At 36.2% G+C, this 24389-nt stretch overlaps 1 protein-coding gene across 1 annotated transcript; it reads left to right on the top strand.

Annotated features, from left to right (window-relative positions):
- Nucleotides 1–6605: 6605 nt before the first annotated feature.
- On the top strand, nucleotides 6606–21333 carry LOC139733076 (lysosome membrane protein 2-like). Its single transcript, XM_071643918.1, has 13 exons — nucleotides 6606–6725; nucleotides 11132–11289; nucleotides 11775–11916; nucleotides 13452–13649; nucleotides 14238–14379; nucleotides 15173–15242; nucleotides 16045–16226; nucleotides 16747–16871; nucleotides 17613–17686; nucleotides 18538–18589; nucleotides 19047–19217; nucleotides 19807–19875; nucleotides 21286–21333. The coding sequence occupies exons 1-13, from the start codon at nucleotides 6606–6608 to the stop codon at nucleotides 21331–21333; spliced, it is 1551 nt and encodes a 516-aa protein (XP_071500019.1).
- The last annotated feature ends 3056 nt before the right edge of the window (nucleotides 21334–24389 follow it).

Genomic DNA, 24389 nt, shown 5'->3' with positions numbered 1-24389 from the left:
GAATTTTGTACGTATTTGCATGGTATTCGACTTCTGAAAGGATTCAGTTGACTAGGAACGTTAACGGCACCCATTCGGCCGGGCGGGAGAGGAGAGGTTTGGGGGAACTACCAGTTTGGGTTACACCAGTGAAGACAAGGGATTTTGTTACGAGGGTAGGGATAGTTATTTCGCTCCTCTTTCATTGATTGGGGTTAGATTGTTTGGTTTATTACGTCACAGGATGTCGTTTGGCAGTCCCTCTGTCGTCTGAGTTCGAGGTGACATTCACAGTTTCATTCAACAAGCTAAACCCGAAGAAATTATACGAAGCGGGTGGTTGCCGAGGAAATTTCAAAAGAAAGCTTGATGTTTTGTCATCCATCAGTCCCCTCTTGCTTTGAAGCGAAAAAGGGAAAATCACTCCTGCATGGTCAAGTTGAGAAAGGGAGAAAACTTTTAGTCAAACAAACACAGCAAACAATATCTCATTAAGGAGAGCTGTTGATTTGTAGAATGCAAAGGTAAAATGAAGAAAATGGTTTTGACCGTAAGTGAAATTGACAGAAATGGACATGGATTTTGTGTAATCTCTCGCTTGAAAATGAACATGCTTTGAGGCACATTTAATAGTGCCGTATATCTTTAAAGGTACTGAAACACTATGTGTCATAGCGCCCCCTATAACACTCTTTTCTGTCAATCGTGTTGAACGTGAGCATGGATGGCTCTTCAAAGTGTCGGTTTTACGAAAAAAAAACATGTAAATGTACGCTGTGGTATAGACTATATATATATATATATACATATACATATATATATATATATATATATATATACATACATATATATATATATATATATATATATATATATATATATATATATATATAAGACCAGTTTGTTTGAGGGAGCGTTTACCACTAGCACACTGTGTTCAACAATAGACGATCATACCAGTCAAAAATGTGGACACTTAAAGATAAGGAGTTTTTAAAAGTTTTGTTAACTCGGACCATCCTTTTGTCCCTGGAAAGGGCGACTACAAAGCACGTCATTCCACCAAGAAGGTGTATGTTAGTATCTCCTTGGTGCCATTAAAAGAAAATGCTGAGAATCCCCTTCCCCATCGCAATCTCCACGAATGAATATATATATTATATTATATTATATCATATATATATATATATATATATATACATATATATATATACATATATATATATATATATACATATATATATACACATATATATATATATATATATACATATATATATATACATATATATATATATATATATATACATATATATATACATATATATATATATATATATATATATATATATATATATATATACATATACATTCCTTTTTTATGCCCAGAACACACTTCAATGACTTGTTCCCGACATGTATTTTGTTAAGGACAGATTCTAATGTTATTACCGTCTGCCTTATGCAGGAGATAAGTCAAACGTTCTTTCCGTATGCCGTAAAAAAGAGGGGTATATTCTTTTTGCCGTTTCATTATATTGTTTCATGAATTTGATATTTGGAATAGTTGTAGCCTTTTTTTTCAGGGATGATGACGCATGGATTTGATAGATGTTCGACTAAAATATTTTTATTAAAATCAAACATTTTGAACATTAATGTCTTTCTGTCTATGAATCTGTGATAACATGAATAATGGATGGTCGCTTTGGTATATTCGGCGATCCTTTGCGTTTTCTTTTGCCATGTTATCGCCCATAACTTTTGAGCATTGAAATGCATACAATATCTAATCCTTTTTCATGCGCACCTTATTGTTCCTCACATTAAACAGCATCGTAATGTACACAATATCTTTTGAAGTGAACGATAACGTCCCATAGCCAATTTAGAAAGAGTTGCATTATGATTCTTGGGTCACTTCGTTAGTGTATACCAATGTCAAATAGATTGTGATGATTATGATGATGAAAAGATAGTGATGATATATAAGGAAAATAATGAGGATAAACGAGAGTGATATCTTATAACAGGAGCTGTTGTGTCTCACAGGACAATCCACGGACTATCAATCACAAATTTTGCGATTGATAGTGACTATCATTTACAAATTATTTTACTGTAGAAAAACGGAATAAATTTGAACTTGAATTTGAACTTGAACAAAGTCCCTGGTCCGGCTCCCCTATGCAGTGGTTGGGAGTCTGTTACCCTATATGCAATGCGCTTTGTCTTCAACGTTGCACTTCATTTTGTGAATAGCTAAGGCAGTTGGTATACCATGCCTCCTTACTTACGAACATATATTGGTTCCTCAGTTGCAATCACGTAAAAACAAAACGTGTTTCAATGATAACCGTTATAGCAATTTAGCATATAATTAGCATGATGATGTTCGAGGTAGTGTATACAATCACTGTGTATTTTAATCAGAATGACTTGTGATAGTACATGTACTATCATGATGTATACTGCTCGTAATTTCGAGTGGCGTGCTTATCATGAAGTGTATCTGGTTTGAACTGATGAATAGTGATTAGTTATCACAATGAGTATCAACTTTGATCCCTTCGAAATAGAGGCTGACAATGGGAACTGTTATCGATTTTAGGTGGGTGTGTCTCGGACTTCAGCAAAACTCATTATAAATATGCTTTCATCTGAACTATAAATAAGATGAAAATGAAATATATTGTCAAATTCCTTGTACGGAGAGGTAAATGGATTGTTTTCAGGGATTGAACATATCAATACTTCACTCATTACGTCAAGACAAAACCTAGGCCTATCACAGACTTGTCGGTTTATTTTTGTTGTTGTTGTTGTTGTTCAGTCATGGTTCACCCAGCCGTCAGATTCCCCCTTTTCAAAATGTTTCCATATTCATCGATAATATTTTGATAGGACTTCCGCATGGTGTAAATCCTATCAATTATAACAAGAGACCAAGGCTTGAATAACAGTCTAAGAAAAATATGTCCAACCTTCCACCTTTACCAATGTCTTACTGGGAGCACCTTTACCGGTACAATTTTGCACCCTTCAGACCAGTGTCACAAAGGAAGCACTTTTAAGAGTGGTCCCAGTTTGACATTGGTCTGCACCTTCAAAGGTACAAAGTTGAAGTAACTTTTCTTATTGTGTACAGTACGTCGTACTCCAATCAAACGTGTATTAAAACAAGTTATCTTTAAAGGGTATCAATTCTCCATCTCCCTGGTACAAGCCCCGTTAAATACGCCCACACTCTATGCAGTAGTCTGCAGGAGATACAAACTTTGTGTTATCGCAGATAAGATTAATCGACTGCTTAATTATTCCCGCCTAAGGGCGCAGTGTCTAAAACGGCCCATTATCTCCAAGGAGCTACAACTAAATAAATACGCCTAATGAAAGGGTCCAAAATCCAAGTGAGCAAAGTGGAAAAAATACACTCATTTGCATCTGATTAAATGGCTTGCGCAAGGGCGTTTATTATGCGCAACAACAATAATATGCGGTAACACTGTCTTAAAGCGAGACATATATTTACCTCGGCTATATTAGGGATTTCAATAAGACGGGGTGTTTAATATTATGTCTGTGTATATGGCAGTATATCACTTCACTGGTGATGAGAATGAATATCATTCAGCCAGTGTGATAGACTTGTGCATTAATTCCTGCATATATACCGCTACGCAAATTCCAGAGACAGTGAATTATGAAAATGTCTGATTCATTGGTACATGGTAAGTGATAGCAGACAGTCATCTACTGTGTTTTCTCCATCTTTCAACAATTTGACACAGCAAATTGTTAAAACTGCTAGCAGTTCTTTAGGGAAACGAAATTAGGAGCTCTCAGGTGTTGTCACCATTAAGGTCTCTTGTTTGAAAGGCAAATGGGTAGAAAGTGAAATAAAAAGTTGTTAAACACTCAGAGCACACACAGCTATACGTAAAAAGCCGAAGAAGAAGCGCTAGAGACTAATTATGACTGTTGCCTTGGTTACTTGTTACTACTAGTTACCCTGACTACGCAGCTGCTCTCTCTTCTGGCAGCCTGAGAGTCCCAAATGTTTCCACTGGGCGGGTTCGATCAATTTCGTATGGCATTTTGGATCCGCCCACTTTGTCTCGATCATGAAAATGACAAATACTGCAGCTCTGTTTATTCAGAAGGGATCGTGATATCGACGAGGAGATCGCGAATAGTGGCTACCAGGCTTTCGAACACTACCATGGCACATTTTTGAAGAATGTAGGTGAAAAGTGGGATCCTAACGGTGAGGAACTATCCTCTCATCACACCAGGTTTTGTTTCTATTTGCATATTTACCTACAATGCTGCGCCGTTGTTTAGATGTTCAGTCGTTTGGTTCATTGTGATTGTAGGTGCTGATGCAAAGGTGTATTTGCTGCTGTTGCCTCTTGTTGTTTGTTTGTTTGTTTGTTTTTTAATCTTGACGACATGGATATAATATGACAGGGTCGAACATGTTTCTTGTGTAAGTGCTTTGTTCAACTATGATATTATCATTTGCCTTTATCAACGTAAAGAGGAAGAGAAGAAGAATAAAAAAGTAGTAGTGTGCAGCAGCTAGAGATCTGCTCACAACTCAGAAGACAAACAAACACAGATTATCTACCACTGCCAAAGAGTTCGGACTTCTGAACCATCAGATCATTCCTATCTGCGATCAGCAAAATAATCATTGTCCCCAGTAAATGAGCGGTTGTCATACACCGTTCAGATTTTGCTCCGTTCGACCCTGTCCCAACTCTTATACGATAACCCACACACCTTAAGTCTTAGGAACTCAAGCTACTGCGAGGTTGGAATTAACCCTACTATCATGGACGTTGTCATTTGCATCTGAAAACCACAACGGGTAACCAGGATACCTAGAATTACCAGCCTTCATTTCAAACTCGTAAGTAGATTCATTGTCATCCCATCTTTTCTCTGAAAGTAGCTGCATGTCAATGGTCTTGGTCAAGTAGAATCCCGTAGTAAATTCAATTCCTTGTACTTAATTTGAAAAAGGAAAACTTGAAAATGAATTATTAGTGTATTGCCCTGCTTATTGCATCCAGATAAGATTTGAACCTTCTGTACAGATAGACCAGTTCTTTCCTCAACACCTTTGTCACTATTTTTTTTTCTGCTCGTATTCAGACAAAACTGAAATCAAAGTCATGGTTTTTATGTTTGATACAAAAATCACTATTAATAAGGAAGTTATTTTTGTCGACTCTATAGTTTCCCTCATTTTTCGCCATCTGTCTGATTAAAGTAATGCTTGTATTTCACTTAAAACTGGACCAAATACAATTACTGTCATCTTATACTTGCTTGCATTTCTTGTATGTTTTATGTAAATATAAATAGTATATATTATATGTCTATGTGTATTTTTTTGGACCCACTAAGCTCTGCCCCTTAAGGACAACTTTTCTTGACTTTCATCAACCTCAACTGATGCACAAAATGACAATAGAAAGCGTAGGTCTCAGAATAACATTTGGGAAAATGTGGAAAATGTTCCAGTACCCCAAGAAAATGTGTGGTATTGTGGTGTGCATGAACACCTGTCTTGGTATTGTAAGCTTCTGCATCTATTTGCCCATAAAGGGTACCCGCATATTTCAACTTACTTTACTCTTGATGACCTTCCAAAGACCAGATAATCAAAAATGAAAAACTGGTCCGTGAAAAATAAAGAAATAAAGTGATTAACAACATTATTGGCATACATGTATTTGGATCAAACAATTATTTTTAAATTATTGAATACGTGAATATTGTTTTATTCATAAAAATCAGCAGAAATCGTCACGGAATTATATTTCACAGAATGTCTGAATGTCTTCCATTCTATTCTATGTTTGATTTTACTTTTCTTAAAAGATGACTTCGAGAAAAGCAAGATCCAAGAACGCTTAAATCTTATTGATGAAAAAGAACATCTACATGATTATTTTCTCTGGTTCACATGCTTTCCATCAAGAAGTGACTTCGTTCAAAGGCCGCTAACCAAAGAGATCAATGTATATCACAGGCCTCTGAATGCTGTCATCGACCCACACGCAAATCCTCACTAAACTACTTCCCGGGGGAAACTACTGATCAAAAAGATGACATTTTTTTTCTCTCTTTTTTTTGGGAATAAATTTGCCGCATCTCAAATTGGCAAATTGGTCTGGGAGCGTTGTGTTGTAAGGCAATATCATCATCACCCAATTTTATTTGCATAATTAGTGATTGTGTACGATGTATACAGTCTCATGAAACTCTGTAAATCTTTAACATTTTATTACCGTCTCATTAACCCGATAGTCTCGAGTATATACTCTGGCAGGTGTCTACGAGAAATGTGTGTTACAGCATAATTGTGCTTAAATCAGCTCGGCCTCAACGGATTAACCTTTACATCTGATTTGATGAAAGGCATTCTACAGTTTGTTCCACATTGTACTATCAAAGTCAATTTGAAACAGGAATTCTTCAGCACTGTATGATTAACATGTCCAAGAGGGTTTATCATCCTGTACGGTATAAATTCTCTATTGCGCAGTCCATATAAACAGATACAGCTATCGATCTCCGTTTCCTTCCGATCTACGAGCGCTTCGACTTCCACCATGTGCAAGCCTACGATGACCAAGGTGCTGGTGACCGGCACTGTGGGTGCCGTGCTCCTCGTCTTCGGCTGTGTGCTCATCCCGGTCGGGGAGGACATCGTCAGAGGATTCGTCATTGCGGTAGGACGATCACACTGGTCTGGCTGGCATTGAACTATCATTTGTGTTCTATACAAATATGATTTGAAATAATGTAATATGATGTAATATAATATAATATAATATAATATAATATAATATAATATAATATGATATAATAGAATAGAATATAATATAACATAATGTAACACAACATATATATATATATATATATATATATATACATGTATATATATCCATGCATACAAACATACTTATATGGGTCCCTATTTGGTGGATGGGGGTGTTCATCTTAGAATAGTGTAAGACTTCGGATATCATTATCATTATCAAAAAAGAATGAGTCCCGAATAAGCCATATTTAGGTCCAACAAGGGTTTTTGTTAACAAAATTTTTGCTTTCGTCATTTTATAGTGTGTACAATGATGTTTTGTTGATTATAAGACAAACATGTTGGAACTAAAAATGGCGCACGCGAGACTCACTCTTCTTCTTCTTCTTCTTCTTCTTCTTATAATGATAATAATAGTTATAGTGACGTAATTATATTAGTAATAACGATAACAATAACAATAATATATTTATGATTATACTATAAAACAATAGTTTATACACGTTACAGCTTAGGAAACTAAAAAACCATAAACTAGCCAAAATGCACATGGACAAGCACTCGCACAATTGACCAGATACAAATAAATATATGATACTACTATGACACACTTATTATTTAGAAATATTCATTTTCATTCCTCAAAACCATTAAGAAATCAAAATAATGCTCTCTGGCAACGAGCTCTTTTTATGTGTCTGGTCAAGGTTCCTCTATCAACGAATGATTCAATTGGATGTTTGCAAGACAGGAAATCATGTAGAACGTTTTTGATGAGTTGTCATCTGCAATATTGTTTCTGGAAAATTAAGAAAGAATTACTTGATAATTGTTACACGCTTTTCAATCAATTGACTGCTACAGAAGACGTCTCGACCAGTTTATAATGTCAACAGTATGTCTAAGTCTTTTTTTAATGCTTGTGCAATCAGTTTATAATGTCAGGGAAAATAGAAGGTTCAGCGTTCAGTATGACGAAGCAAGTGCTGGTACAAGCTAATACGGGTGTATCTATTCAACTCTGAAGGGGTAATATTGGCGGCGAGGTGGGTCAGTTGGTACCATGTCTGTTTTGCAATTACATCGCAGCTCAGGTTGGAATCCAAGTGAATTTAACTGAGCAATGTTAATGTGTCATCGTACAGTCAAATCCTGCATCGTTTAATCATCGCAAAGAGTACGGTACAAACTCTTTGAAGTGATCCACCCCCAGTACTCACAACTGGACCCTAGTGGAAGACCAACTCGAGCAGCTGATTATGGGCTATCCAGCCATCTTGTCAGATAGAAATAATTGAAAACAAACAAAACAAACCCGTTGAAGTGGTGTATCAAAAAATTACAAAGGAAAACAAGCTGGAGTGCCGACCCCTCATAGTCCACCCCTGGTTTACTAACAATAGTCACCTAACGGTATCAACCATGCACGTGGTACCACACGAGAAGAAGGCATCAGAAGACGTAAATACTTATGAAGTCATAGATATATCACAAGTAAACATTGATAAAGTTTTTCAAATTCATGAATTCTTCCGTCGAGATGCTTTCATTGCAACTGATTGACAAATTGCCCTGCATTGACGTAAATAAGCACTGAATTGATCAGTGTTTTAGTAGTAACCATGATAAAAATCATGGGCGTAAATACTCGAGCGGGATTCGAACCCACGACCTCCTGATCACCGGACAGGCGTCATCTCCACTAGACCACCGAGCTTTCGCCCGACAGCAAGTGTTGGTTCTAATCCTTATAGCATGCAGCGGGTACTGCGTAATTATTCAAATTCATGAATTCTTCCGTCGAGATGCTTTCATTGCAACTGATTGACAAATTTGTCAATCAGTTGCAATTTATAAAGTTTGTTTCACTTTTCGCCGATCATGTTGCATCAATTTTATCCAAGCATATCTTCCCTTTCTTAGATGACTGTCGATGTAGGTACACACATCTATCATTAGTAAACAGTTTGTTTTGTCTGCTGAGTGCTCGCCATAAAGAAATATATTGTAAATGCTTGTTCCTACTAGTATTTACTGTTTTATCTCAATCGACATTACACTCAAAACATGGACTATAGTCTCACATTTACGTTCACTATTTGATGCATTATTTTAGAAGTCTTACACGTTGATGGGAGGGAAAGTAGAAAAATAAATCATTTCAGAAGTTTGTCTCCTTGTCTAGAAATAATTCATTGCAAATTTAAAAGTATAGATGCCAACTTTACCGTCAATAAAAAGATGGACACTACTTCCTCTGAATGGCCCTGTGGTAGCCGAAGTGTTCCCTGCACAGTCCCTAAAGCCTCCAATCTCGATTATGTCTATATTCCCACATTTAAATGTAGACGTTGGTTTAATATTGATAAGAAACGTCAATTCTGTAAACTTCACTGGAGTCTAAACGAGGTTTCGTGTATCTGCCGTCTAAGAAATGTAACCTGTTTCACTGCAATCCCAAAAATTGCGAGGAACGTCGAGCTTGACCACAATTAGTCCTGTTTTGCGTTGTTATTTTGTGGGGATTTTTTTTTTATTGGAGATTATTTGAGAATCACATCAGGAATTTACCTTCATTGATATAGCATCTCCTCAGTTGTCATGAAACTAACGATTTTGATTCTTTATGACTCTTCCTTACTTGGTTTTCGTGTATCGATACTTTGTGTCCTCTACATGATGTATGGAGAACTCGTCCATTGCAGTCACGGGTGTGAGCCCGTATAGGTGGCAGTTTTCCAGAGCTTCACTTTGTACCGTATCCTAATTTGCAGGAATATAATTTTCAATAACAACAGCAACAGCAACAACAACAACAACAACAACATATTTATAAGCAATTTCAAATATTGCCATCATGCATGTCATGAGGACTCTTTCAATCTAAGTTAAAGGTTAAGAACTCCACTCATCCTATTCGTATCACAAAATCAAACATCACCGCCAAAACAATAAACTTTACTCCTCTATAATTATTACTGTCATAACCAAGACCCACTAAGTATCAATTTTATGTGATAGGTCTCGTTGGATAAAGAAAGTCGGTCATTGGCAAATACAGGCTGAAGTGTTTCTAAAAATATTAGATTCGACAAACACGAGCGGCCACTTTTGTGCTATAGTCTATAGTGTAGGATTGCTTTCCTGTTAGATATCTCAGTAAGCTTAAACTCTGAACTTCCATCAGAAATATCTCTTATAAGCAGTCAGCTATAGAATGAAGGGGGATGGAAACTCACTTCTGCATAGAACATAAAGGAAGAGTAATACCAATATCGATTTTACTGTCAGGCCTTACCTTTAATAAACTTGGTACCTTTTTAGTGTCTTGACCCTATACATTAATTGTTTAGAATTATGTAAAATTATGTAAGTATTAAGCAGTAAAGTTCTGTATCAACGATTACCTTAGCAACAACCAATCAGCTTCAAGGACACCTACATTTGTTAATTCGTTAGTTGCAGTGATTAGAAGTTACCATTGCTGTGACGGATACCATTCTTTATCAAGTAACCTTGCTGGTAATGCAATTTCTCAATTCAATGTAGGCACCTAATTATGCTGATTTAAAAAAAAAAACCAATTGATGGAATTGGGAACCGGAAAGGCTATACTTGACAACTGCGTTCTTGCGTAGTCCACTTTAATACCTGTGAAAATCAACATATTATCTTCGAGCGGTCATTTTACTTTGTTGTAAACACACAAACACATCCCACACACCCATATATTTATACCGGTTTATAAAACAGTATATATCATATATATATATATATACATATATATATATATATATATATATATATATATATATATATATATATATATAACTCCTAGATGGGTCATTTGGAAGACATTTCCATTTGTTTTATATGCAAATTTTAAAATACATGTTCAATGGCAATTTACGCAATGGAGACACGAAAATTGTCTCCTTAATGACCAGTTGTCTCCCTAATGAAGACACTTCTCCCCAATATGTCTCCCTAAGGTGCCAACTAGGGATATATATATATATATATATATATATATATGATATTGAAACAAGGAAGGGAAAACTGACCAGAAACAAATAATAATAAATAGTGAAAACTTTGAGCAAAGAAAATGGGTTTTCATCCCGATGAAAACCCATTTTCTTTGCTCAGAGTTTTCACTATATATATATATATATATATATATATATATATATGCGTGCGTGTATGTTATGTGTCAGCATTATGGCAATTTCACAAACATACATTTTTCCTCCCTTTCTTTTGCAGTATTTTTTAAATCTTCTTTATCCCCCTTATACGAATTTGCTTACACAGGATGTTGTCATAGAAAATGGTACCACGGCCTACGAATCATGGCTGGTGCCGCCAACGCCTGTCTTTATGCAGTTCTGGTTCTGGGACCTGACAAACCCGGAAGAGTTCTTAAACGGCGGTGTGCCCTTCTTGGAGGAGAAAGGTCCCTATACCTACCAGTACGTTACATATACTTCTATAACCTCGAGATCTGAACGTCTGGGTTGATTGTAGTACATGCATTACAGATACTGACTGTGACTGCAAGTAATTTATACGGTTGCTAACGGATAGAAAGAAGTATTTCAGTTGCCTTACAGATAGCGAATGCATGAATTGATTATTAAAAAGTATTTTTCTGAGAGAAGTTACAGAAACGAAAAAAAGTCTTCACGTACTTGTATAGGCATAGGTATAGGCTATTCAACAATCGAATACAAAAAAAGATAATGTGCAAACAAAAAAGAAAACAACAACAAATAAAAACAGGTTAAACATGTGTTATCCATGCATTAGGACAATTCGAAGGAATGGACATTGCTTTACTACATTGCTTTACATTTTTATTTCTACGGTATGTCACGCCTTGAACCTCATATCTCTAAAGAGAAATGAATTCCATGTGTAAATGCTTTTTGTATGACGTAATTTTAAATTTGTGAAGGGAATTCCGGGCCAAGGAGAACATCACGTGGAATGAAGATAACACGGTATCCTTCAACCCAAAGACCAAGTACGTCTTCAGGGAAGATCTATCCGTGGGACCAGATACGGATCTTTTCACCACCGTCAATTTACCTGCCATTGTAAGTTTCCGTGCCAGTGCGTTTGTATTATCGTCTCTGAATAGTGAAAAAATATTATGCTTGAGCTTAAAAGACGTAATTATGATCCGTAAGACGATCAATACCTTCCCATTTCAAATGAAATAAAAGACAAGCAAATCAAATTATTATCATTCTTTCGTTTTACTCTATTTATGATAATTGTGATTACTTTCGTTTTGCTCTATTTAGTATGATTATTTTCGTTTTACTGTATTTAGTATAATTACTTTCGTACTCTATGCAATATAATTACCCGGTTCTCATATTTTTGAATTCGTTATGAACTTGATGATAGATATGCTCGTATACTTGTGTATAATAAATAATGTCAGGGTTTGTTTGTTTTTTACCTGGTCCTAATTTATGTTCTTCTTCGTCTTCTTTCTCTTCTTTTATGCTTCTTTTGCCCTTTGTACCTTGCTATATTAGCTTTCATAATACTTATGTCATTAGCACTCTGTGTCCTATCTCCATTGCGAGACGTATTCAAATTGGCGTGTGTTTCCTTGGACCCGCAGTTACAAGCTATGCTTTTGCGGTTCCTTCATATTTTACATCTTACTGTGAATATTATTTTAGGTAGAAATCCTACGCTGACACGCTTTTTCGTCATAATCCACTGTATATTATATTTCGTATCTTGTTTGTTTGTTGTCTGTTTAGTATATGCATCATATCAACAATCAATGTGAAGTAAGATATGAAAATAAATGTGTCTGAAACTGTCCACTGAGTCTCGAGTGAAAGACAGGTGCAGTTTCAGCATTTCATTTCATTTCAATTCAATTCAATTTCAGATCAATTCAATTCAATTTCAATTCAGTTGAATTCAATTCAATTTCAATTCATTCAATTCAATTTCAATTCAGTTGAATTCAATTTCGATTCGGTTGAATTCAATTCAATTCAATTTCAATTTAATTCAATTTCAATTCAATTCAATTCAGTTCAATTCAATTTCAATTCAGTTGAATTCAGTTTCGATTCAGTTGAATTCAATTCAATTCAATTTCATTTCAATTCAATTCAATTCAATTGAATTCAATTCAATGAGGACAAGAAAGGAGTAGATGGGTGATGGTACGGCAAAAAGGTTAACATTTAAAGGTCTTGCGAGATGCAGAATTCCAATTCCATTACAGACCAGAACGGTCGCCTAACCTTCGTTGTATGCACTTTATATCTGACCCAGATGTTGAGTAAAGATTCACCAAATCTGTGCAGCATGTTTCAATGAACATTTCAAATTTCACAGATCTCCCGAAATCAGCATCAATGAGTGTTACTACAGTGCCCTTCCCCTATGCAGAAGTCCTCGAGACCGGCAGTTTTCTTTCGCTTTGGCGAAATTTCATTATAACCGAACATAGATGATAATTTGGGACCTGAATTTTAATTTTGTTGTAACGGAAATGACGTAAAGCCGTGTTCTTTATAACGAGAGTGCACTGTATAAGGCTTTTCAAACTCCATCACTGTAATGTATTCACACAAAATCAATGTGTCATTGTCAGACGCTAGCGAACCTGGCTGAGAATGACCCCACCCTGGAGGCGATCGAGTTCGTGCTTAACACGCTGTCCGGTGCGTCCACCGTCATCGAGATCCCAGTGGGCGGGATGATCTGGGGTTACGAGGACGCCTACCTCAAGCTCCTGGAACCCTTTCTGGAGGACTCCGGTATCAGCACCAAGTTCGGCATTTTCATGGGCGTAAGTTTTTGATACAAAAGAATATAGGCTAGACATTCGTCCTGCACTTTTCACAAGAGAAAACAACAAAACAAACAAAATTGAGAATATGTACGGTTTTTGTTTTCTGATACAACGGCATGTATCAATATTTTGTTAAAATTGCTGCTGAGTTTTGTGCTGAGCAAAAAACAACCCAAATATATGATGTAAATTATACTAATTGCTTGAGCTATTTTTAGTCGACGTGAAATATGAAATAGTTTTATGCTATATACTGTCGGATGACGAGAATTAACTTGATCAACACTGCCGTTTTAGGTGTTCAGTCGCCATACGGTCATATGAGTCCATTCCTACACTGAGACATCTTACACTGAAGAAGGTTTTGTCGGCGTGTTCCGGTTGCTTAACGGACATAATTCCAGTAATTTGATCTTCGACCCAACTTTCAAGTCAGATGTTGTTATTTTGTTGCCAAGCAGTCATTATTTTAGGAGAAAAAACAATTTAAAGAAAGAAAGTCGCAGCAGACACAGCAAAATGTCATAATTCAAAAGCTACAGCAGAGTTTTGTTATTTTCTATGTTGGATTTGTTCTTGCACCAGTCCAACGACACTCTTGAAGAGACATGGACAGTCAACACGGGCAAGGGAGACATCAACCTCCTAGGCGAGGTGGAGGAATGGGATGGCAAAACCTCTCTCGAATGGTGGTCCACTGACGAAGCTAATATGATCAACGGAACGGGTGAGCCACAACAGACTATTTAGAACATTATGAGAAAAAACATTGATAAATGAATAAGTAAATATAATAATAATGATAATAATAATCGTAATAATAATGATTATAATAATAATAATAATAATAATAATAATAATAATAATAATAATAATAATGATAATAATGATAATAATAATAATAATTGTAATGATCATGATAATGATAGTCATAATAAATAATTTATAGGACTATTGCGACAAATCCATTCTGTGGAGATGCTCAATGCGCATAAATAAGAGCAAAACTGAGACAAAAATAGAAGGGATTTTAATTGTTTTTAATGAGTATTTATGATCAAAAGCGTGGGAAGCCAAAACTGTCAAGCTATGACAACGCGTTATATCTCGAGCACATTCTCTATGCATGGTGTCATCATGGCCATAGAGTATTAACCTGGGGGTAATTATTGCTGCAGAGATTATGATCTTGTCCTTATTGAACCGACAACTCTGAATTTTACGGTATATCTTACTATGCAAAATTAGACGAAACAGGCATAATTGGGCACAGTTTGAAGGTTTTCTCCCTTTCTTTCTGAGGGTACTTTTGCCTCGAGTACATGCGCAACGCCTGTACATAGATAGAGGTGGTGCCAGTGTTGTATGTTAGTGCGCAAAGGAACCGTCATGGCCAGATAATGATAATGAAGAGGATTTTGTACGTCAAATCGTGGTAAAGACGTCAAATCGTTACACAGACCCTAAGCCTGTATTGAAATATTGTCTGCAAATACTTTTAACATTCATTCCCAAACCAGATGGAACGGCCTTCCGACCTTTTTTAACTCCCGATGATCAACTTTACGTGTACGTCGACGATCTCTGCAGGTACAGTCTTTTCTTCCTCTGCACTCTTTGTCTCTCTCTAGAACAACTTTGATTTGAACTTTGACTTCTATCATCTTTCTTTATAGGCATAATTTACCATTTGCAGATGAAACAAAAAGCCAGCACTACTTCTTAAAATAGTTAAAAATGTGAGTTAGGGATAGAAACACGCACTGTAAAACCAGGGAGGTGGGAGATCCCACCTCCCTGGTAAAACGCTGAATCCGTATAATCAATGTTAAGTATTGTTACCGACACAAAATGTGAACAATAGTAATAATAAAAAATGTTTCCAGACTAAACCGTCTACAGTTATGGTTTATTGAGAAAAATACTGATATCTCCTTATATTTTAGGCTTTATTGCAAAAAAAAAAAAATACATGGAAGGATGTTTTGTGATACAACAGACCTACACATATACATCAAATGTGATATCTTGAACATTTTTAAACCACTTTTCCCCAAAGGTATAAAGGACCTTTAAATTGAGGTTGAACCACATACAATCTTGCAACATCACAATAGAAATGGAGGAAAAGTGTGAAAAATTGGTTTGATCGTTATCGACGATGTCAAAGGGTGTGCATCTGCATTGAAAAAAAAAGCTGATAACACTCATTTCATAATGATTTCATATCAATTTACACGCATTTCATATAAATTCAAATTGTCATCCAGTCATCATTTGATTCCTATATAAAAGTGTGGGATCAAGACATTAGTGTCCATGATATTTCAATCATCTGCTTTAAGGAGTAAAATCACAATGATATGTTGTTGTTTTTTTCCATTCGTGGTAGATCGGGCTTCCTATCGTACGACTACTCCGGCAGTATAAGGGGCATCCCCGTTTCCCATTTCTCGGTTCCGGATCTTCTCTACGCCAACGTCTCGTACTATCCGGACAACCTCGGATTCTGCACGCCTCCTGGCAACTTGCCATGTGTCCCCAATGGGTTGCTCAACGTCTCCAATTGTCAACGTAAGATTTTTTTTTTTTTAATCGAAAAACTACCATTACTTGTCTTTTCTGTAAAATGTGTGCCTTTACTGATTATTCATACTTCACGCAATATCATATTCGACGTTGGATATAAGATTTCTTCCCGTCTTGTATTAACACTGTGTTTTGTTCTACAGTACTTGTAATTGTAATAACGAGATACTTGTGTCCTTATGCTTGTCACTTCGGATCAACTCAAAATCATTACAACACACCAAACTTTGGTGTGTAATGAAAATATACCTATTCTGTTCTTTTCAAGACCTCGTAGTTTACATACTGCGTGGATTTAGATTACTATCGAAAAGGCGATGCACTCTTAAAATCGGAACGAAAAAACAAATCTGTTCATATATCATCTACCATGAATGAACCAGAGGCACTTTAGGGAAATAGTAATGACAAATGATGTCAAAAAGATGCAGATGTTATCGTGTCTTCTGTTCTGAAAGGTCTCACTAATTATGCCAACTGTGTCTTTATATTCTTATTATTATAGCTGGCAACGCACCGATATATTTCTCTTCGCCGCATTTTCTTTACGGCGATCCGTCTCTTTTCGAGGCTGTTCATGGAATGAATCCAGTGCGTCCCGAGCATGAAACATCGTTTGACGTCGAAATGGTAATTACTAAATCAAGGGAAAAAATCCGTTAACTATTGATGATGTAGTTGATCTCTGTTAGTCCATCACCTTCGATTTGTTTTTGTTGCTGCTTTTTGCGTCGATAGTTCTTTACAAAGCTCAATCTGGGAACCGACAAAGATGATCGAGTCAAGGTGACAAATTTAATGCCAGTTCTCGTTGTTATACCCGTAAAAACAACTCTTGCTGCAATGAGGTTCGGTTTGATATTAAGAAGGGTTGAGTTTATCCACAACGATGAGGAACAAAGAGTGCCTTAGGACACTAATGACAGTGAACTAAAACTCAAATCCTTATTAAGAAACCGAAAGGAGATAGTGGATACCAGAAAGGAACAGTTTCTTTTTTAATAAATGCTGAGCTGTATCGTTCAAATCTTCCCAACTCTCTTCGAACATTATTTTCATATGAATACGAATAGGAACTGGAATTTGGAAAGAAAAGAAACTCTGCGTCATTATAATATAAACTACGTCTAGGTGAAATGTCTATCTAATATTGCTGTTTCTACGCATTTCTGAGTCATGCAAAATTTAATACGAAACAATGTGTTTGTGCAGATTCGTCAGAACACACTGTGCAATCAGCCATCATGTCCGCATTGTTTGCTGTAATAGAACTCTTTAAGTCACGCTATAAGACTAACTCTAATACCAGACTGATATTCAAATGCCTGAATATCTTCAGATTCTGTAGATACTTTGTCTTTCTTTCTGCAGCTAACTGGGATTGCATTTCAGGTGCACAATCGCCTTCAAATTAATGTCAAGGTCGACTCAAATCTCCAAATGAGGTTAGTGAGTCTTTTCAGATATTTAGCGATATGTTTCTTTTACATTCAATATTCCTTCCGTGCAGCCACTTGCTTTTCATCATGAAAAAATCATGAATCATGAAAAAATGATAGTTCGTCAGTCTTAAGTACTCTTTGTTGCCATGATTCAGAAGAAACACGCTAAGTAAATGTCACACCACCTTGCAGTCTTGCAGCCATGGAACCTTTAGCTTATAATGTATGTATAGGCTCGTCTTGTTCGAGGCCCACAGCTATGTACACAATGTCAAGGGAAAGGTTTACGCTTGGTGCAATTCGTTGTAGGGTTTGCCTTCGTATGTGTGCACTGATCGGTTTTGATTTCATTTGAATTTAAGTTAAATGATTTGATTTAATTTTATCTAATTTGACTCTATTTGATTCGATTTATTAATGTATCATCCTCACAGATAACTTGAAATACAGATTTCCTGTGATCGCAGTGATGTAATCCCATGGCAATGAATTCAGTACGTTATATAAAAACCAAAGACATCATAATATATATATATATAATATATATATATATATATATATATATATATATATATATATATATATATACATATATACATATATACATATATACATATATACATACTGTACACTCAGTAAGTCAAAGAGTGCATACTGCTGGAGTCATCAGGAGTGGGCTACATTCATTAATGTAGAATACGTGATACCATTACATGCATCCCATATTAAAAAGATTTTGATTCGACTTTCTGTGTTCACCTGTTCAAGTCCTGTTGGACGCTGTCATTCAATGGCCGTTGGGTTTTTCTTTTCTCTAATAATGATCGATATTCTGTCATCTTTTCTTTCAACAGAGACGCGCGGCAAATCAGCGAGGCCTATTTCCCTATTTTTTGGCTGAACGAGGTAATGTTTGCTAAATATAGATAATGCGTCCGAATTCTAGGTATAATTGAGTCTTGGTTATGCCATTGTGTATAAAAGTGTAATAATGTTTGTGTATTTGCCTATGTGCATGCGTGCGTATTTGGTCTCTGTTTAAACAGGTCAAATGAGTTGAATTTTCACATACGTTTAGTGGATTGTTAACCCCTTGGCTAAAATCATTTCACTTTTCTGCTGTTTTCGATGGTATCTTTAATCCAGGTCCTTAGACATGTTAGAAATCAGATTGCGGATTCACTTTTTCTTCAAACACTGAGTATGTACATTTAGAAGCAAATAGCTCTTCTAGTCACTCTGCTATAGCAAAGTTTTTTATACTATATCAAATGTAAACCATATAAAGTTTCCTTCACATATACCATGTCATGATAAATAATTACCTTCATTTTAGATCTATTTATTGCATTTAATTTCGTAGTCGTCAGTGGTGGATGAAGCTAACGCAGATTTCTTCATTAGCGACGCCTTAGTGCCACAATACATCCTCTTCGGGTTGATTGTACTCCTCATCGCCGTAGGTGGAGGGCTTTTCCTTGGTGCCGTCGCCACAGTAATAATCGTCCAGTGCGACAAGCGCCACTATCGAAGAGTAAGCGTCAAACAAACTCCCGCCAACAGCAGTGTGTCTCTCAATACATAAATTTATTGCTGTTGATCTCTGTCGTTCTTCTCCTTATTATTGTTGGTAGGGAGTAGTTAAACTCATGAACGATTACTGCATGGACATACTCTCATTAAACAATGACGAGTTTCTACAGTCTGAAACCACCATTAAGAGTACAATGATACACTCTAAAGGCCACCGCACACTACACGATCAGACTGGTCTTAAAGTCTTAAGCCAAGCTGGGTCTTAAGACCAGTCGTACGACCGGACACCGCACACTATACGACCCGACTGTAATGCGCGCGCAGTGCACACTGCGTGCGCTTGCAGTTTACTGCATTGTGAATGGCTGAAAGCCTACGACCAGTCGTAGAAATTCAACATGTCAAATATCTACGACTGGCGCTAAGACCCAGTCGTACGACCAGAAACTGGCAAGACTGTGACGTCACACTTCTAGTCTTAAGGTCTTAAGACCGGTGAATCGGGGCAAAATCGTGTAGTGTGCGGCGGGCTTTAGAAAACTAGTAGGTTCAACTTTGTACCTTTACGTGTGACACAATTATTGTAGCACCTCTACGGGTGCAACTTTCCACCTTTCAGACCAGTGAGCACCTTTAAAGGTGCAATTGCGTCACAGGTAAAGGTGCAAAATTGAACCTTTGTTTCTAAGAGTGTATACTTGTTAGTTATGTTCATTCACGAATTTACAAGAAACAACAGATACGCGTACATATTTGAATACTTTTCAAGAGTTAGGTAAAATGTGCTAATACAATGTATTATGCCTTTCCTGAGACTTTTCCATCAATTCCATGTTTTGTGCCATGAAATGGAAGTCTGATATGCTAAGTTTATCTACCATTTTTTGTTGGTCATTGCTTTTTGTTTTCTGTTATTATAATTATAATTATTGTTACCAGCATTATTTAGATTATTATTATCATTATTATTATTATCATTATCATTATATTATTATCATTATTATCATTATTACTACTACTACTACTATTATTATCATTATTATCGTTATCATTATTATTATTATTATTAGTAGTAGTAGTAGTAGTAGTAGTTGTAGAAGTAGTAGTATTGGATGGGCGGCACTGCTTACTTTGAAACCAGGCGAGGTTCATTCGTTGTCACTGTCACGAACGTCATCATCAAAGCTTTTTTTTTTTGCCTCATTATCCTCTTTCCTTGTCTGTTATTTCTATCTGTTTCATGCCATAGTTTGTCGTCTTGTGATTTCGTAGTCTCTGCATGTCGTGGAAGTCATGTGATTAAAATGGCTAGCCCAAAGAGCCCATACAAGATGACACACTATTTTACATCACAGACATTGCTACAAGTGTCTATATACGTGTCTACCCCTTTCCGCTTTATTTTCAATTATGTTTCTGAATTAATTTTGATTGTATACTTTCATTCAAAGTACCTCCATGAGAAAGAGCGATTTCTCTCTCAAAAAAGTTGTCAAATCATCGCAATTGCATTTGTTGTATAAGATTAATCTATCAGAGCAATTTCTGTTGCTGTGACTAAGCATGCCAACACTCTCAGCACTGCCAACATATCTGATCACATCAACCACAATTACTATTGCTGCTTCCTCTCCCAGCCTCTGCTACGTTTTCAAAAGTGGGGCCCACTTCAAGGTTTCATGAGCTAACAAGCAAAAAAGTTCTTGAGCCACTTCCGGGTTTCTTGAGCTGACAAGCAAAAAAAAAAAACAACAAAAAAAAAAGTCTTCAGCGCAGAAAGAAAGCCTTACGCTCACACTTTAAAGTTCTGATCTATTTCTTTCTAGTGCCACTTATGCACTTCCGGGATAAAAAGTCACCATCCCCCCCCCCCCCCCCGGGCCCCCGCGCTGGTTTTGTTGACTTCTCTTCCTTGGTTGATTTTGAAATCATTCTTTTTCGTGTACCAACTTGGGTTCCGCCAATCTTTTTTTTTTCTCTTTACTCTAATTATCACCCAAAACTTTGCATGCTATATACTCGTTATGTTTGTTTGTCTCTGTATTTTGTGTTTGCTGCACCTGTAGAAAGATTCCCTTTTGGACGGAGAGAAGCGACGCCTGGATACGATGTAACCGGCAGCTTTGCCGGTGATGCAGATGATCTATTTAGTTTCCATGGAAACACATCGAGTTGAAGACCAGTGTCTGGAGAATCCAGGAAACACGTCCTATTTTTTCTTCTTCAAATTCATTACTATTGCATCTAAATATTAAAGTTGTTTACGATTTTTCAGCCTAACTTCTCGTCTACCTGTGGATTGAAAACATCCTAAAGTCAATCTCTTCTGCGTTTTGTATGTTTTAAAGGTGCAATATGTACGCTTTTTGTCCAAACTTTGAAAAAGAAATTCCAGGAAATTTACTGCAGTTCTCTTTGTAAATATCATTGTATATTTAGAATGAATTCCGTTGCGTACTTGCACGTTTGCTCTGTATTTGTTTATTGCATGCAACTTCATCACAGATTTATAGACAGTATTTTCTTTTCTCTTTTGACTCGTGAACAGCAGTAGCATATACCTACAGGGATGGAGACATAGATGATTACCCCCCCCCCCCAAAAAAAAAAACAATGGCAAAACTTAAACAAAAAGGAAATGAGTCAACTTGTATCTTATCGGGCTACTCGCTGTGAACTGGTCAGTAGGAAGTGTAAAAATAAAAGTCTCTGTAAAGTTTATGTTGCAGATCAGCGCTTAAGCAAATCTATTTTTCATTCATCACAAATTGCGAGGGGATGATTCAAAGTGTTGCTGGTAGTATCTATTGCTATCTGTTCTAACTGGTGTAGAACAAACAAAACAAAATCACCTCATTTGCACACATGCATGATAATAGATAGAAGTCTTTGTAAAAATTTTTGAAAATCTCTTTTTCTGTCATTACAAAGGGCATAGACATGACTCTAATTATTGCTATAAGTGTTGCCATGTGCTTTAACTGGTGTCGAACAAACCAAATCGCTGCCTTTGCATGTATGCATGATGATTCATTTTCTGTTTCAGTGCCTTTCAAAATCAAGATAAAATTGGCTTATTTCATTTCTTTTTTACCTCAGAACATAATAAAACAACATATTTCATTTACGTTTCAGTATACAGAAATCAAATTACATAACATGTAGATGATGAATATCGTAACGGAACATATTCAAAGAAAATACATTTGCATCATTGTATTCTGTCATACAAATTATGGTGACTTAGTATGCTGCAGCTATGAAAACTTCAATAATTGCATTGCACAAAGTATTTGCAGTTCGTTGTATATCCCATGATATAAATAGTCCACCGACTGCGTTTTGAACTTGTGATATTACTGTCTGATAACTCGCTTTCTTTTATTCTTTTACATGATTATGCTATGTATATATGTATATTTGTCTCGTACTGTACTGATTGATGTACAGCAGTTGATTTTATTGTTCTACATTCTTTCCTCATTCTGTTTACTTTTATGCAAATTCTTCTCCAGCTTTTATTCTACCTTTGTAACAGAAATATACTACCAAGCCTATAAAGTACAAATAGCCTACTATTCGGTGTATCGATTCTTCATAAGACTCCATTGAATGGAGTCTTATGAAGAACGTCAACAGACCTTTGTACATCTGTAGTTACGTAATAACAAAGTTATATTATGTATATATTCATGTGATGGATGAGATTTATCACACTGTATTATGCGTGAAAGTGTATGATAAGATGTATTAATTTTGCATTTATGTAGTGCGAGGAAATTACCGTAGATTTTCGGGGTAAAGTTCATAATTTTGTCATTCAACTTCATATTCCAATGACTCAATTTCATGCATTTTACGTTTGCAGCACCGCATCAGCTTTAAAATTCTTTATCCGCTCATTCGAATGAACAATCCAAGCAATCAATGTTAAAATTAAAGCATGCATTACAGCAAAATGCATTCAAATTCACATCAAGCCTGCGACGCAATCTTATTGGTAATTCACATTTGTGTAAATGCAACCATGTTCAAAATAAGTGCAGTGCTCCATCGAGTTAGCTTCGGATCAGTGTGGGTCTATTTCACTTAGTTTTAGATGAAAACGTTGGTTGGGCTTCATGATAAAAACAATCATTTTGCCCGAGGTGTAGCTGTTCATTCTCTGTTGTAGCTTCATCCGGGTAAAATGATACCTAAACGTTTATAAGAAGGCCAGAATAGTTTTCCGTGAGTGCTCCGTGTGAATTTGAATGCACGTTGACGAACTGGAATGACAAAAGTATGAAATTGACTACGAAAACGCCATATTTAGATTTTTCCTTATAAATTAATTTATACATTGGGATTATTATGTACACAGATGTGAAAAAAGGGAGAAATCATGGCCAATTTCCGGAGATGGTAAATGCATACCGTTACTGATATCTTTCTTCGATGACATTTTCAGAATTATGTCATATGAATAAAGGTGTTTACATGCTAATCGTGGTCGTGTCGTGTGTGTATATATGTGTGTGTGTGTGTCTGTGTTTGTCGAAAGTAAATCACACTTTGATATATCTCTCCTCTCTCCTTATCTCTGTCTCTCTTCACTCTCATTCATTCTTTCCTCACAACAATGATATATTACTAGTATTTTTAGTTTGTATGCTATACATCATTCAGCACAGGCTTCATCTCCAGAAGATAAACATATGATAGTAAGGGAAATGAAATCTTCAAGCGATGAACAATAAGGAGTGCAAACTTCAATTGAAACAATACAATCGAAACCAATTTTCGCCAGACAATCACTTCAGCGTTTTATTCAGTGTCACATCTCAAAATACGGTCATGCATCACATATCTCTAAAGTTTTATCAGTACACTAATGATATCTTCAAGTCATATCATGAAATGATTTTAATCTTACGCGTGCCTGTAACTGCCTGTACATACGTTGGCAGTGTCATGAGCGTTTCCACTTCTAATCGAGCCGCGGCGTACACCGTCGTGCTATTGATTGCCGAAGTACACAATGATCACTGTACTGCACGCAGCATTTTCACTCGGGTTTTCTAGAGAATGTTCTCCGAACTGTCAATGATAGCATTGGAGTCCTTAATGTCATATATCCGGCATGATTGTCAAGCTTCGGTGTACTTTCGAGGTATGTTTTATCCCTTTT

This window comes from Diadema antillarum, unplaced genomic scaffold (genome assembly GCF_040938485.1).
Source record: "Diadema antillarum isolate AM-2024a unplaced genomic scaffold, OU_Dant_1.0 seq00000460_RagTag, whole genome shotgun sequence".
Lineage (NCBI taxonomy): Eukaryota > Metazoa > Echinodermata > Echinoidea > Diadematoida > Diadematidae > Diadema > Diadema antillarum.
This window is presented reverse-complemented; position numbering and strand designations above follow the sequence as displayed.

What these genes read in the sequence shown, in the direction of transcription:
- LOC139733076 (XM_071643918.1), top strand. Translation starts at nt 6,606, where the DNA reads ATGTGCAAGCCTACGATGACCAAGGTGCTGGTGACCGGCACTGTGGGT. An exon ending in TACGTCGACGATCTCTGCAG is followed by an intron (nt 15,243 to 16,044) that starts GTACAGTCTTTT and finishes CATTCGTGGTAG; the next exon opens with ATCGGGCTTCCTATCGTACG. An exon ending in CAACGTCTCCAATTGTCAAC is followed by an intron (nt 16,227 to 16,746) that starts GTAAGATTTTTT and finishes TTATTATTATAG; the next exon opens with CTGGCAACGCACCGATATAT.